The sequence below is a fragment of the Fukomys damarensis genome, unplaced genomic scaffold, assembly GCF_012274545.1.
Source record: "Fukomys damarensis isolate Sample0158 unplaced genomic scaffold, DMR_v1.0_HiC HiC_scaffold_16, whole genome shotgun sequence".
NCBI lineage: Eukaryota > Metazoa > Chordata > Mammalia > Rodentia > Bathyergidae > Fukomys > Fukomys damarensis.
Window position 1 is genome coordinate 76609501 of NW_022900928.1, and position 14996 is coordinate 76624496.

Sequence of the window (14996 nt, forward strand, 5' to 3'; positions counted from 1 at the left end):
CCCACCCGCGCTCTCGCCGAGCACCCCAGAGCCCCCCGGGTGCTCACTCTCAGGTCTTGTCCAACGAACGCCAATTATGTGTTAAGCCTTCCTTGCAACTCTCTTAAAGAAAATTTGACACAGGACAGCATCTCCTCCCTTCGCACTTGAAATCCGAAGGAATCTGTAGCCAAGTCAGAGGAGGCAGGATGGTGGAGCGGTGGTTCAGAAAGGTTGTTCAATCAGTTGAGGGAGTGAACGAATGAATGTCAGGAAGAATGAATTGCTTCACAAAAGTGAATCTATCTGTCAATAAGTAGCGAGTGGAAGGTTCAAGCGCGTGTTCTGTAATTCGTCTAAAGAGTGCTGGCTGGTGGTCTCCCATTTTCCGAAGGCACTAGGGATACTGTGCCCCTCCTACCCCAGCCAACACCCGCCCTTCCGCCGAGCCCAAGGAGCTCTCTGAAAACCCGCGGAGCTGCAGCCTGTCTTCCCACTCACAGGTACCCCGGGCCCAGAATCTCAGGGCTGATGAAGGGGAAGCCCGGAGCCCGGCGAAGGCTAAGGGCCAGGGAGAGAGCAAACCCCGCTGGCGAGCCGGGTGGAGGGGTGCGGGGGGTGGGGCAGTCTGGGAGCTGCGGGCTGCCAGGGAAGCCGCTCTCGCCGCAGGAGTTCTTTTCAAGGGGAAAAATGGATTTTTCAGCAGCCACAAAGTTTGTATTGTTTCACAAAGGGGTGCATTGATGACGGCGAGAGGTCTGCGTGGCAGGGACAATCTTGGGTCTGTTCCGCAGACTCCTTCCGAAGACCATTTGCCAGAGGAACACAAACAGTCCCAGGCTGCCAAGGTCCCCGCCTTCCCCAGTTGGGCACCCGACTCTGAGTTGTTGACAAACACCAAGGTCCTAGGCGCTGCCCCCAGGAGCCAGGAGCCTAGAGGGCCTTGGGGGTGCGCCCACTCCACAGCATGCAATCCTGGCTGTGAACTGGCCTGGAGTGGCCTGGCAGGGAACTCTGGGGGTGCTTTTAGGAGCGAATGAGACGGAGTCAGGGGAAAGGAGAGAGGAGGAAGGGGACTTCTCTAGACTGACAGAGCAATAGTAGCTGCCAAACAGTGGTGACCACACTGCCACTTCTCAGATGGCCCTTCCTCTTGCCAGGCCCTGAGCTATACACCGTATTTGTATTAATTCATCTGCAGTATTAGTAACGAGCCTGTGGGGCATTCTGTCTCGTAGATGAGGAACAGAGGCCCTGAGGTTACTGTGACAGAACTTGTAAGGGGCAAAGCCAAGACGCATATAATCAGGGCAAAGTCATGCTGACCGCCCAGCAAGCTCATGGCCATTCATTCTTTCAGTGCCCCTTGGAAATGGGTCCTCTTATAAGCCCTTAAAGACAGATGAAAACATGGAGATGCCGGGAGGTTAAGGAACTTCTTCAAGGACACAGAGCTGTTGACTACAGAGCTACAATTGAACCCAGAAAGCCTGTGCACCTCACCGTCCACCAAAATGGTCCACCTGGTGTTCAGGTGAGGGATGAAGCAGAGGAGGGTGGTACCAGGAACCCCAGAGCAGAAACTTTGACCTGTACTTGCTTGGTGCTAGCTGACTTCAAAACATTCTGTGAGGGAGATCAGTGCCCTGAGAGAGCTCCTACCTCCCCCACCCCCTGGTTCCACCCTTCCCTCTTTCAGCCCAGGTTGCATCTTGGGGGAGATGCCCTCTCCCCCTACCCCCAGATTGCTTGCCCAGGTATTCACAGCAACACAACCCTAAGTGGTGTCTGGTGGGCAGGTCCTGAAGCTGTGTTTCAAAGGCACGGGTTTGTATTGGGAGTGAATAGTGCTTGGGGCGACTGGGAGAAGGAGGCTGCCGCAGACTGGAGAAACAGACCGCATCCCAGCCTTCCTTTTCCCCATCTTGGCGCCACCCTTGGGTGAGGGTCGGGACACCTGACTGGTCTCCACCTCTGGACAGCCTGTGCTCTCTGGTCACCCTGGACTCCCTGGAGGTTTTCTCATTGACGCCGCGTGGTCTGGGGTCTCAGCCCTGAGCGAAAGCCTGGAGCTCGGGGCCCAGAGACCCTCCCCCTCCCGGGCCTCCCACGTAGCGTTTTGAACCCGCTCGGCGCTAAGGCCAGAAGGAGCTTGGGGAGCGGGCAGGGCTAGCAGAGGCTCTAAATCTTCCTTCAATCTGTGAGTAGATGAAGTCTGAGAAACAAATTCAAAGCAGGCGCGCATGTAGAGCCTTCCTGCAGAAATATTCTCCTGCATTCAAGCGCATCCAGGGCCGGCTTGAGCTGCCTTGTTTGGCTAAGGTCAGACGAGACTCAAGTTCTCCAATAAAAATAAATCTCAAATTAATTATGGCCTCGAGCGAGAGGCCAGACACTTGAAGCTGCAGTTGTGCAGTCTGGAGTTTTGGCGCTGGCCCGCCCCCTCCTCCCGCCCTCCCTGCCCCCTCTGCCAGCTTGGATACCCGCTGCAGCCGGCTGCGCTGGACCAGCCAAGTGGGGGAAGAAGGATCCGCCCAAGACGCTCTGCCAGGCCTGGCATCTTGAGGAGCTTACGGGTCAGGAAGCACCCCAGGGACCTAACTCCGGTTGTTGGGTCCTCCTGCCCACAACGCAGGCTGGGACCAAAGGAGCCCGGGGAGCCTCTGTCTGGAAAGTCTTGACCGGGTCAAAAGGGCTGACATTGAGCGAGCCAAGACACGTTTAGCCCAGCCAATCCCCTCCCTGGGGAAGCAGGACTTCCGCATCTTTGAAAATATTGTCAAGTGCGAATGGTGCTAGGCAAGTGGTCTCACCACTGTTTCAATAAAAATGCTCCAAATATAAATATTTCCTGAATATTCGACCCTCGTGTGCACTGCTTTCTAGAAGCCTTAGAAAAAGGCAATGGGCTGCTTTGTTGTTGGGGAGTGATTTTTCTTCAATTGGTAGTTTAAAAAGAGCAATTGCTCAGCCTGGCTTCCTAGGCTGTGAGTTTCCCCAGAACTCAAAGGTAGGAATGAATGAGCTGGTGGAAATGGGCACCGATGGTACCCATACCAGACCCTGGCCACCAGCCCTGCCCAGTCTGGGAAAGGGTGAGGCCAACTAGTCCCTGATGAGCTTGGAAAGAGGGTGTGCACAAATGCGTGGGCAGGAGCACCATTTCCCAGCTAGGCTGGTAGGGGAAGAGAGTGGGAGAGGGAAAGGGAAAAAGAGGGCAGGGAGGGAGAGGAAAGACCAGTGGTAAGGAGGAAGGAGGAGAGGGAGAGGAAAGGGCAACCCCCCCCCAATATCCTCCCCACACACAAAATAGTTTTCATTTGTAGCGGGCCTCACCACGGGCTTTCTATCAATTTGTCTCAATGCAAACATTCAAAATATTCTCTTTGGCTGCTCGTGAAAACAAAGTGAGCTGCCAGGATCAAACCATCTTTCCAGATGTCTGGTGGTAACCACATTAAACAGGGCAGACTTGTTTACTGTTGTGTTTGGTTAGGGATTCTCCCCCCTTTGGGATTTTAAAAAGAAGCAGCAGCAATAGAGTGGAGCATCAATCCCGGAGTTATATAAGCAGGGTAAACTTGCCCATCAGTGGCCAATTTGGGATGGGAGGAATCTGGTATTCCCTCCCAGCTCTGCTCAGAACTGGGTGTGTGTGGGTCTTCTTTCTGGATATAGACCCTTGTGAATGGGCAGTAATGGCCTAGTGCCAATCAATGAGTCACAAAGGAGCCAAGATTCCTTGTCTATCCATACAGTAATGCTTATACCAGCCCCATCTCCAGAAGTACAAACTCACTGTCTGTAGCTTTGGTTTTATAGGCAGAAACAGAAAGTACTATCCAGTTCCACGGCTCAGACTGGAGGCCAAGTCTTCATTTTAATCTTCTTTCATACTAAGTACTTCTAATGGAAGAGGCAACTGAGCCCTATAAATGGAGTTGGGGGTACTAGGGATGTTGGGGTGACTACTGATCAGTGCAGCAAAGATGATCTGTGATTTGCTAGATCAACAGAAGTTGGAAAGAGAAATCTATGGAGTTTGCCACTGACTATGCTGTACTCTAACAGACTAGAAGGAGTGTGCTCCTTGAGTATGTTGGGGGTGTGTGTGACGATGTGTGTGGGGTGGCCATTAAACCAGCCTCAGTGATTGCCCCGAATCAGGAAGGAGGCCTCTTGGTGGTGGAGTTGGAGAGTCTTTGGGGCTGAAAGAAAAGCAGTGTGGCTGGGGTTCTGAGTTTCTGGTGAGGTCCTGGTGGGAAGTGGTCTCCCCACACCCTCCTGAATCAAGCCCTGTTGTCGTTTGAAGGTCGGTAGAGTCTGGGCTGAAAAGGAAACAATTTGGGGTTTGAAAGGATGTAATTCATTCTTCCTTTCCCTTTAACCTCTTTCCTCTCTGGAAAGCATGTGGAAATGCTGAAGGGAAGAGGAGAGGGCAAGCAGCCGGGATGCGGAGAGGAAAGGGTTAAGCCTGATTTCTTTTAATTGAACTCCAGAACTGGTGGCCCCAGGCAAAAGGGGGGGGGACTGACCCCGCTAGCGGTAACCAGATGTGGCGGTCCCAGGGGAGCCCCGGAGCAGACCCCAGGTTTGAGAAGCAGACAGGAGGGGTGGCAGCCCCTACCCCAACAACCACTCACCCCACCCCCCACACGCACACCCCAGTCGCAATTGCTGGCAGGCTGCACCGCCACTCCAGGTCTGGTCACGTTCAGACCAGTGTCTGTATTGGAACCCAAATTGGAGCTGAATTGATGAGACTAATTTCGAGAGGGGGTGGGGGAAGGAGGGTGGGAGGCGAGCGAGCTCTCAAGCTCAATTGCTCCTGAAGAAATAAAGAATTAATAAGTCACCTTTTTCGCTGCTGTGGACACCCTTTTGAAAATTTTTTCTTTCCAATTCATTCGGATCGCCTCTGGATATTTTTCCTCCTCTTTCCCCAAGAGGACTCTTAAATAAAAGTGAGAAAGTCCAAAGCGTGGTCTGGAGAGCGTGAACAAGGTAACAAGACTTGGAGGTCGGGGAGAAGGGTCTCAGGCCAGGCCAAAAGTGCCCTACCCAGAGCGTGCACCAGTAAGGGACCGCTCCCGGGAAGTGGCCAGGGGGGCCGGTCCCAGGGCTGGGTGGGACCACAGCCCGGAGCGCGAGCCCCAGGTCTCACCGCCGGAGAAATGTGGCTCTGTGTCGCTCGGTGCAGATTGCGCTCTGGGGACCTGCTGACCAGAGTGGACAGAACGATTCGCTGTAGGGTCAATTCCCGGGGACCCTGGGTAGGATTGGAGGGAGACTCTGGCTCCGGAGTCGAGGGTTGGGTCAGGGCAGGCATGCGGGTTTAACCCCGGGAGACCAGATAGGTGGCCCAGGGTGTTGCGGGTCTCAGCCTTTCTCGGGCGCGGGGAGCAGAGAGTAGAGGCGGCGGCCCGGGAGGGCGCCCCTCTCCTAACAATGCGTCCGGAGTCTAGCCGCGCCCCAGACGGCGCAGGTCAGCCTGCCCGCACCCGGTCCGTGTCGTGCGTGAGAGAGCAGATCCGCGAGTCGGTCGGTCCCCGCGGCAGAGGGCCCGAGTGGGAAAATTCCCACTGGATGCACTTTTTAGTGGTTGGTTTGCCGCGATCTGTCGCTGTATCTTCCCCGGTAGTAGGCGCCAGGTTATCCTAGCCCTAGTCAACCCTCCCGCCGTCCTCCTATCCCGGAAAAGTTTAAGTACGGCTGGAAAAAGCATTAATGAATGTATCTGTGGGAAGAAACGGAAAGTGAATGAGTCAGGAGGGCCACCTTCGGCCAACGGCCGGGGAAAAGGGAAAGGAGGCCAAAGGCGTTTGGCTTAGGGTTTTTGGGGAAGGGGATGGAGAGTTGCAGACTGCGGGAATGGGGCGCGGACGCTGGGCGTGGACCCCGTCATTGTTCCCGGGAGTTCTTATCTCCCAGAAGCAAGTATCCTGTGAGCGCGGTGCATGAATGCGTCTGGGCATCTCCGCGTATATTTATATAGTGTGTGATGTGAAAAGCAGGAGTAGCGGAGGAGAGGAAGAGGGGGCGTGGGGGGAGGGAAGACGAGGCAGAGCCGAGGAGAGAGAAGAGAGGAGAGCGCGAGACGAGAGAGAGAGAGAGAGAGAGAGAGAGAGAGAGAGAGAGAGGACTTCCTCCCCATTCGCAAAGTGAAGTCACTTCCCAAAATTAGCTGAAAAAAAGTTTCATCCGGTTAACTGTCTCTTTTTCGCTCTGCTACAACAACAAACGTGCACAGGGGAGCGAGGGCAGGGCGCTCGCAGGGGGCACTCGGGGAGGGCCCAGGGCGCCGGGGAGGCCGCGCCCGGCTGATCTGAAGGGGCTGCGAGGTCAGGCTGTAACCGGGTCAATGTGTGGAATATTGGGGGGCTCGCCTGCAGACTTGGCCAAATGGACGGGACAATTAAGGTAAGCCGCGGGGCCCCGGGCACCGGGCGGGGGCCGACCGGGGCGGCCGGAGGGCTGGGCGCGGGGTCCCGGAAGACGTGGCCGCTCTCCTTTCCTTCCGCACCCCGCTTCGCGCCGTCTCCTCCAGTGCTTGGGTGGCTGGTCCCTCTTTCGGGGAGGCTGGCCAGGCTCTCCACAGAGGGGAGAGCTCCTCCTCACCCCTGGTGCCTAAGTGGGGGCCAACTCCCTTCTACAACGGGTCGGGCCCAGCTGCGGGAGGGGGCGGCGTGGAACCCGAGGATCCCGATGCAGATCGGAGTCGGGGGCAGGAGACCTCCGCATCTGCCCTCCCTAACCGGCCACTGGGCGCTCTGGCCCTGGCGCTGGGCACTCGTCTGGCCGCCGGCTTCCTCTCGCCAGAGGCCGAGAGCAGCGGGGGCGGGGGCAGCAGCCACCACCGGCTGGGGTCCCCTCCTGGTGGATTTGGGGAGAGTCAGTGGCCCAGCTACAGGCTCGTGGGGTGCACAGGAGAGTGTCTGGGTCTGTCTACGCCGCACTTCCAGATGGAAGCCCCTGTTTACATGTCAGCGGGCCGGTTTCCCTTCCCTCTGGCTGCTTCTGTGGCTCGGTTCTCTGCGCTCAGCGGCCGCCAGCTCCGCGGGACTGACGGGCGGGCCTCGCAGAACCTCCTTCTGCAGCCTCGGTCGTTGCAGCTACCCCGCACCACAGCCCAGCCCTTCCGCGCTCCGTCTCGCGCCAGCTTCCCTGAGCTGCCTTCTCAGAGAGGGTCCCGGGCCAGGTAGAGCCGTCCTCTAGGTGGTGGGTTCGGAGCCTGGCCTGGAGGTCTGCCTTGCCCATTCCGCCCCGTCTGCGCCGTCATGCCTGGATTTAGGCTGCAAAGTGCAGCCCTGAGAGACTGGTGAGGGTCTGGGTTCCGTATCAGAGTTCTGAAGAGTTGGCTGCTTGCTCCTCTGAAAGGGGGAAGTAGGGCCAGGAACAGAAAGGAGGGACACCCCCTAACGTGACTGGCCTGAGAGGACTTGGGGAATGAATGGGACCAGAAGTTAGCTTCAAGGCTGCCGCTCACCAGCAACAGGAATTTGCCTGGAAAAGCCATTAGGCTGGCGAGGTGGGGTAGGCTGAGCCTGCAGTTCCCCCAGCAGAGAACCCAGCTCCTAAAGCTCAGGGCCCAGGGAGAGGAGGCCGAGATGTTGGATTTAAGAGATTTTTATCATCTGGGTGGGGTCCTCCGCGGTTCAATTTTCTAAGTTTTTTTTTCTCTGAAAGTTTGAAATATGCTGACTTAGGTACAAGGTGCCAACTGAAGGAACTTGAAAGTTTGGAGATGAGATAACTGATTGTAAGGGGTTATAGGGAGACTTTGAGAGTTCTGTGTTCCTCAAACCTAAAGTGAGTGAGTGAGAGAGGGCTGCTGTGGAGACCTGGAAGTAAGGGTCACTGGGCCATTTTATGCCTGTTTCTCTGTTTCCTGTTGCCCTGTGCATGTGAACAATGTGTCTCTGGGTTCAGTAATGAAATGCTCTCTTCCCCAAACTCCCCTTCATCGGGACACTTACCATTTACCCCAGAAATATCCCTCTGCTCCAGAAGGGTGGTAAAATGGCTTCAGGGTCTTGCTGCTGACACCCCAAGGAGAAGTGAAGCAATATCTCCACAGTGTTCAGACCTCTAAGCACAGGCCTGAGCAGAGGGAGGAAGCTGTGGTCTGTGTACACAGGATGTGCGAACCTCTTTAGACACACACATAGGGATAGGCATGGTAAGCAGTGAGGAGACCCTCAGACCAGGAACCTGGTGCTTCATGTGGCAGATGTGAATGCAGGTCTCAGAGCAGATGATGGGAGCTGCCGAGCCCCTCCAAAACTTCACCAGGAGTGCCTTTGTCTTTCATCCGGGTTACCTAGCTCTTTAGAGACACACGCAGAGCAGTGGCTTTTCAAGCCATCTTCAGTCCTAGCTTCTGCAAGATGAGTCATTAGTATGTACTGTGGCATTTTCATTGTGCAGAAGCCATAGGTTCCTGTTCACATATGACCTTTGGATCTCAGGGTTCCCAGACCCCACTCCCACAATGGTTCGGTACTGTGTGTGGAGAAAGCAGTGAACTGGGAGAGGGGCCAACCAGCTTCTGGTCTTGCTGTGAGAATGCACAATCCATTAAACCTCGGTGAGCTTCATAATCTTTGGGAAAATAAAACAGTGAGACTAAGTTACCTCTAAAACAGTATCTTTCCAATCCTTTCACTGCCTAGAATATTATGCTTATGTACTAGAGCACTCACCTATTATGCACTGAATCTTATACTACAAGAGGTCTGAAGATATTCTAGAGCAGATCTAATTTATACACAAAAGTCCAGAATGTATATGTTCCCAGTTTAAACAGTCTGGAAAAATCAGCTTTAAGTGATTCTGGGATATGATTTTATGTACCTTCATCATTCTTCCTCTAATATCTCAAAATGCCTGTGGGTTTCAAGTTATTTGATCCAGGATGCCAGGGAAGTCTGGATTTCTTCACAGAAACCCCTTATTGTATATGTAATGAGCACAACTCTAAGGCATTGTAAATTCCCAATCACATTGCCCTTATTGTAAGGTGGATTTTTATTGTTGTTGTTGTTTTGTTTTTGTTTTTTTGGTGCCAGGAATCAAACTCACAACCTTGTGCTTGCACTTGTGAGGTAGGCATGGTACCACTGAGACAAATCCCTGGCCCATTATTGTAAGTATTATGTTCTCATCTCTCTTTCCAGGGAATATCTCCTGGACAGGCCCAGAACATCATATTTGGAGTGCCAAAGTCTGTTAGACTCCTTTTGCCACAGACAAGTTAACCTGGGTGATGAAACAACACTCTACTCTATCTCTGTTCCCCACAGTGATTTTATCAGTGTTGAGAAGCACGTGATATGGCTTGCTGCTTCAAGAAATGGCCTGGTTTCAAAAACTGCATCTTAGTTCTAGGTAGACTTCAGTTGAATCCAACTAATTTCGTCGATATAAACATGAGTGTATATGATGCCATCAAAGATGGAGAAACAAGAACGAGAGATGGTGAACCAAACTGTGAAATAGGAAAAGGAAGAGTAGACATGGAGTCAGAAAGCCTAATTTCATTTTCACCTCTACTCCTTTGTTGCTGTGTGCTTCATAGCAAGGCACTAGCTCAGTTTTTTTTCATTTATAAAATAAGGCCAGAGTGTATCCTTGCCTAAGACTCAGTAAGGATGAAATAAAGTCAGTGACTTAGCTGTGTCATATTAGTTGAACTTCTCCTTTGGATTAGGCCTGGTGGGATCTATTGGTCAGAATATTAGATCACAGATTTGGATTTATCATAATGTATGTTTCATTAACTCAACAAATATCTGTGATGTGTGTCTTATAGTCCAAGGTTCTCCTTTATGTATTGAGTATAAAACAGCCATCAAAACTCTTGGGGAATGTACACTGTAATGGAGGTGGTGGGTACATACAGAAAGAAAGAGAAAGATGCATCTTCTGAAGAACCATAGAGCAAATTAGGCACAGAAAATGATAGAGGTATACCAGGTAGGATGGCCAGGGAGAGTTTTCTAACAAAGTCACAATTGAGCAGAGAGATTACCCAGTCTCATCTTTATGTCTGAAAAGTATAGCACCACACTACCAGTGAATGATGGGAGAAAAATGAATGGGGAAAAAGGCTTGGGTGACTGTTAGGCTTTGCAAGCCAAATAAAAGTCAACTCACCAGACAGGCCCTGGTGGGCAAGTTATTGCTGGCAGAGCAAGAAATTTTCAGGAAGACATCTGGGAAGAGGGAGCCATGTGAACAAATTTGACTTTTTGAAGGGTTGCTGCCTTCCTTCCTCTCCCATTCTCTCTTACCACTTTTTAACCCAGATTCATGCAAACTCCAGGCAAGATAGACTCTGTTGGTTTATCTGTCCCCATGATTGTTCATATTGTTCCCCTTAGTCAATTATCAAATAGTATGTTCTGTTTTGTGTGCAAATAATTTTTACTAAAAAGCTCCCTTCTGCTTCCAATACAGGTCAAGTTCATGTTCATAAGTTTGCAATTTTAGAGCTTGAGGGAGTATTTAGCTAGACATTCTTGTTTTATGGGTAGGGAAACTGAGGCCTGGGGTTTAAACAGAATGTCCATGATCATTCATTGGGTCTCCCAACCCATTCTTTCCACTACAACTTGAAGACATCATATGATTTTGTTACATGTTACATTATTTTGAATTATAGAATTCTGGAGGCAGGTTGTGTGTGTGTGTGTGTGTGTGTGTGTGTGTGTGTCTGTATGTGTCAGATACACAGAGACAGAAACCTTTAAAAGAGAAATCATGAAGAATCTTGTACTTTGAACTAAAGACACTTCTTCATTTAATAAAAAAGTATTACTACCATCTTGAATTACTTCCAATATTTAGAAAAATTCAAAATTTTCAGATAAGGCTTTTATGCAGCTTTTCTAAAACACATCTTTAAAAAACTGTAGGTAAAATAAAAAAATTTCTATTACCAGGAAACAACCAAAGATATATTATTCTACTTATATAACCAATAAGCTCTTCTCCTAAGGTCAAGTAGACTGAATTTCTGTTTCAACTCTTTAACTGAATGGCTATTTAAGTATAATTTATTCAAGTGTGTCTTACGGATCAATTTTCCTGTGTACAGTAAATAGGTATTGAGTAACAATCATATTAAATAAGGTTTGGAATGTCAGTGTTTCTCACTGTTTAGGATTAACTAGTTAAGTTGACAATGGTTTTAAAAAGTTGTTGATTTAAACAAAGCTTGTTTTTCTAGAAATATAGTATAAGTCTAATACAAGTACTGCATTTCATACAGTAAAACAAGTTGGGAAAATGTTTATACTGACATATTGATAGGTGACCAGGCAGGATTTTTAGCCTACCTCAGACTTCCCAGATTTGCATCTCTAAATCTGAAGCTTGATATATAGGTTTTCAGATTAGTGACCAACTATCTTGAGTTAGAATGGGAAATATATTTTCTTTCATTTTAGATAATCAGCTACAAAATACAGGTATAGAATAATGTGGGGTTTTTTTTGCTTTGGTTCTGGTTTGTTTGTTTGTGTTTTCTTCCCCCCAGTACTGGGGATTGAACTCAGGACTTTGTGCTTGCCAGGCAGGTGCCAGCACCACTGAGCTAAATCTCTGGCCCAAATAATGTTTTATTTTAAATTATACAAATTTCTTTTTTTATATGACTGCACTTAAAAAAATCTTTCTAACTGTATCTTTTTGCTTATTGTTTTGTAATAAATTGAGTAAGCTAAATGACAATGGCCATTATATGCACACACGCAAACACACACACATACACACACACTTAAAATAATCTCCTAAAACCTTCAACGAGTCCTAGTAACATTTTTTTGATAATTTCAAAACTATGCAAGTGTCTTTTTCTCTGCAGAAGACTACACCCTGTTTCATTTTCTGTTGCTCTCATGATTTCATAACTAGTGTTCATCCTGCTTATGTATCAGCTCATTAGTAGATGGTATTACTAAGTGATGTCACTTTTTGCTTATTACAATTCTGCTGCTGACCTGATGGGCCTGTGTACTTGGAGTTTCCCCAAAGGCAACGAATGAAGTCATCATTTACCCACACTATCACCTTCAGGGACAATATCTTTGAAATTTGGCAGTATTTCAAAATTCCATTCTATGGAATAACCTCTTCTGTGCAAAGTGAGCTGGCCTGATGAGAAACTGCAACCCCAGCCTCATGGGCATCATAAACTGAGCAACCATATTAATGCGTTAGCATGACTGTTCTTCAGGGCTCGAACTAGGCGATAAGCACCGTGAGGAGAGGATGCTGGTGCAGAAGAGCTGATGCCTGGCCAGAGGTTGAGCTGGTGTGGCCTAGCAGAATGCAGCCGATATTATGATAGCACTGAGGAAGGAAAGAGCAATTGGAACTGCAGAAACACCTAATGATAATAGTTACTTCTGTTCTTCCCTACTTTTCCGAACCCTTTGGAATGCACCTTTTTTTTTTTTTTTTTTTTTTTTTTTTTTTTTTTTTTTGGTACTGGGGATCAAACTCAGGACATTGTGCTTACAAGGCAGATGAAGGAACCACTGAGCTAAATCCCCAGCAAATGTATTCAGAAGCCTTCCTCGGTATTCTTGTGTTTTGTTCTTTTTCAGTACTGGGTATTGAACCCGGGACCTTGTGCTTGCAAGGCAGGCGAGGTGCCGCTGAGCTAAATCCCTGTCTCTGGAGTGCACTCTTCACTTCATCCTTGCCATAGCCCCGCGGAGGGCCTATCTTCACATCTCCACTTTGTATGGAAGAAATGAAAGGTCAGAAGGCTGAAGCATCTTGCCCAGGATTATGCAGTTGGGTGGCCAGACTCAGTTTTAAACCCCGTGTTTCAGATTGCAGAACACCTGCTTCTTCTACATATACCAGTACAGTGCTTCTTGACATAGGCGAGTCTAGAGCTGGGCTTAAGGTCTGTATAGAATTTAAGCAAGCTTTCTAGGAGAGTAGAATACTTGAGGTGAATTCAAGTGTAGGAAAGGGTGAAAGTGGAAAAATTAGATGGAACTAGATTGTGGAGGACCTTAAATACCATACCAAAGAATTTGGATCTTATAAAATATATAGGGAGGAGGAATACATATTTTTTAAATTGAAGGATGATTTACATAGTTACAAAATTCCCTCATGAGCTGAGTCCTTCCTGCTGTGGTCGTTTCCCTTAGGAAATGTAGATGGAACTGGCTCTATCACTTATCAGAGACCACATGAAAAGTGAGCAACCATTGGGATCAGACAACTGTTGATAGGTTCAGGCAGCCAGAAATGCTATTGCTGCTCCTTAAAGATATCTGCTGGCACTGGGGAGGGAGAAGAAATACTTACCAGATCTCACAAACATGTGATTATCCTTTTATCCCTTTAAATAAATGTATCTTCATTCCCCATGTTTCAGGAATCTCACCGCAAACTGTCTTTTCAATTGAGCCATCTATGTTGGGCTACAACTTTAGTTCCTTTTGAGAATGAGTCAGCAGATGCTAATTACAAAAGGGAAGATTGTTTCCCAAAAACTCAAGCCAAATTTCTGTGGAAATTTAGACAGGTCTGACATTCTCTCCTGGGTTGGTTGTGTCCATTGCTTCTGTTAGAAATACTGACATTTCCCCCAACAAGCCAAAGATGCAGGCTCCCGTCATTCCAAGTAGGGTCAAAATTAAGGGTGAAGGGTTATTGCCAGATAATCCAGATCAGCTTTGAAATCATTCATACCTACAAAAATGAACCACAAACACTACAGTGTTTAAGATATTTCTAATCTTTGGGGAACAATGTATGTGACATTTAGTTTATGATCAAAATCCCAGAGCGTAGTTTTTGAAACCACCTCAAGGAGAAAGCAGACTTGAATACTAAAGTGCTGTCCCAAGAGCAGACCCATTTACACAGTCAGTACTATATGTCCAAGGCAATGAAAGACTTTATGTCATATCTCACTGCACACATGCACAAGGCCAGAATTACAGGTGCCAAGGGAGCTTTAACCTTGAATTTCTAGACATGTATGGGTTTCACATGTCTGCTGGAATCTGACATTCCAGTAGCAGAATTGTTGGTTTTGAATATGTGGGAATTCATTTATTTGTGTGTGTTTCAGAAGTCTGAAAGTAAACAATTTTGCAATATTATTCATGTAACTAAAATGTGAAAACAAACAGGTTAATATTATAAAATTATTCAGTTTGTAAGTTGTCCATGATTTAATGCTGATATCATTTATACAAAGACATATATTTAGATTGAAATTTATGTCTGTGGGGTCATTTTATCTTTAGGCATTTATGGCTTAATTCATAACTGTTCTTTTAATCATTTACACAAAAGTTGAATAGCACTGCCAGACTCAGTCCTCAACAGAGCAGTCATGTTAATGGGCAAAGGCAAGAGTTTCTATTGTTTTTTCCAGACATCTGGAGAGTATAAGTTTCTTTGCTTCCTCATTTTAAATCTGACTATTGATCATTCCAAAAGAAGTGATACTGGTTGGGGGAATCTTCCTTTGTGGCTTACGAGTATAACAACATTATCGAAGTGACAACCAGCTTATAGTCTCCATTGCTCTCTAATCTTTGCTGATATTAGTCCATGGCATGGACATTTTTAGAAAGGTAGGGCTTCAGCCATAGAGACTTCATCCTTTGTCATCTTCAGTTCCTCTATTTATACATTATCAGGGAGAAAAGTGCCATAAGTGAAAAGATAAGTGAGAAACTGCAAAAGACTATTACTTGTACTTAAGACAAAGGATAAAAACATTATATAAAATCTACTTACAAATCAATAAGAAATGAATCACTTGATAGAAAAGAGGCAAAAAAGCTGTGAATAGACATGCTAGAAAAGAAATACAAATGAACAATTAACATGTGAAATGAATCAACATGTGAAAAGAAAGCTACTACTTATACAAAGCTGATAATACTGTAATTCCAATTCTAAAAATTCACCTTATAGATAGGTTCATTCAAATAGCAAATATATGTATATATATATATTTAGAAATATATATA

The 14996-nt window shown here is 47.8% G+C and overlaps 1 protein-coding gene across 4 annotated transcripts in view; it reads left to right on the plus strand.

Moving 5' to 3' along the window:
* Fli1 (Fli-1 proto-oncogene, ETS transcription factor) overlaps positions 1–14996 on the plus strand; it is a 126686-nt gene that overhangs the window by 2533 nt on the left and 109157 nt on the right. Inside the window, exon 1 of one of the 4 annotated variants that reach the window (XM_010616561.3) lies at positions 4898–4983. The exons of 2 other annotated variants lie outside the window; for them this stretch is intronic. Coding sequence is in view for 1 of the 2 variants with exons in the window: in XM_010616560.3 (XP_010614862.1) it covers positions 6382–6399 (18 nt within the window). In the remaining variant the exon portion in view is untranslated. Of the gene's footprint in view, positions 1–4897; positions 4984–6090; positions 6400–14996 lie in introns of those variants that run through there. One more of the 4 variants, XM_010616560.3, reaches the window with a different exon arrangement.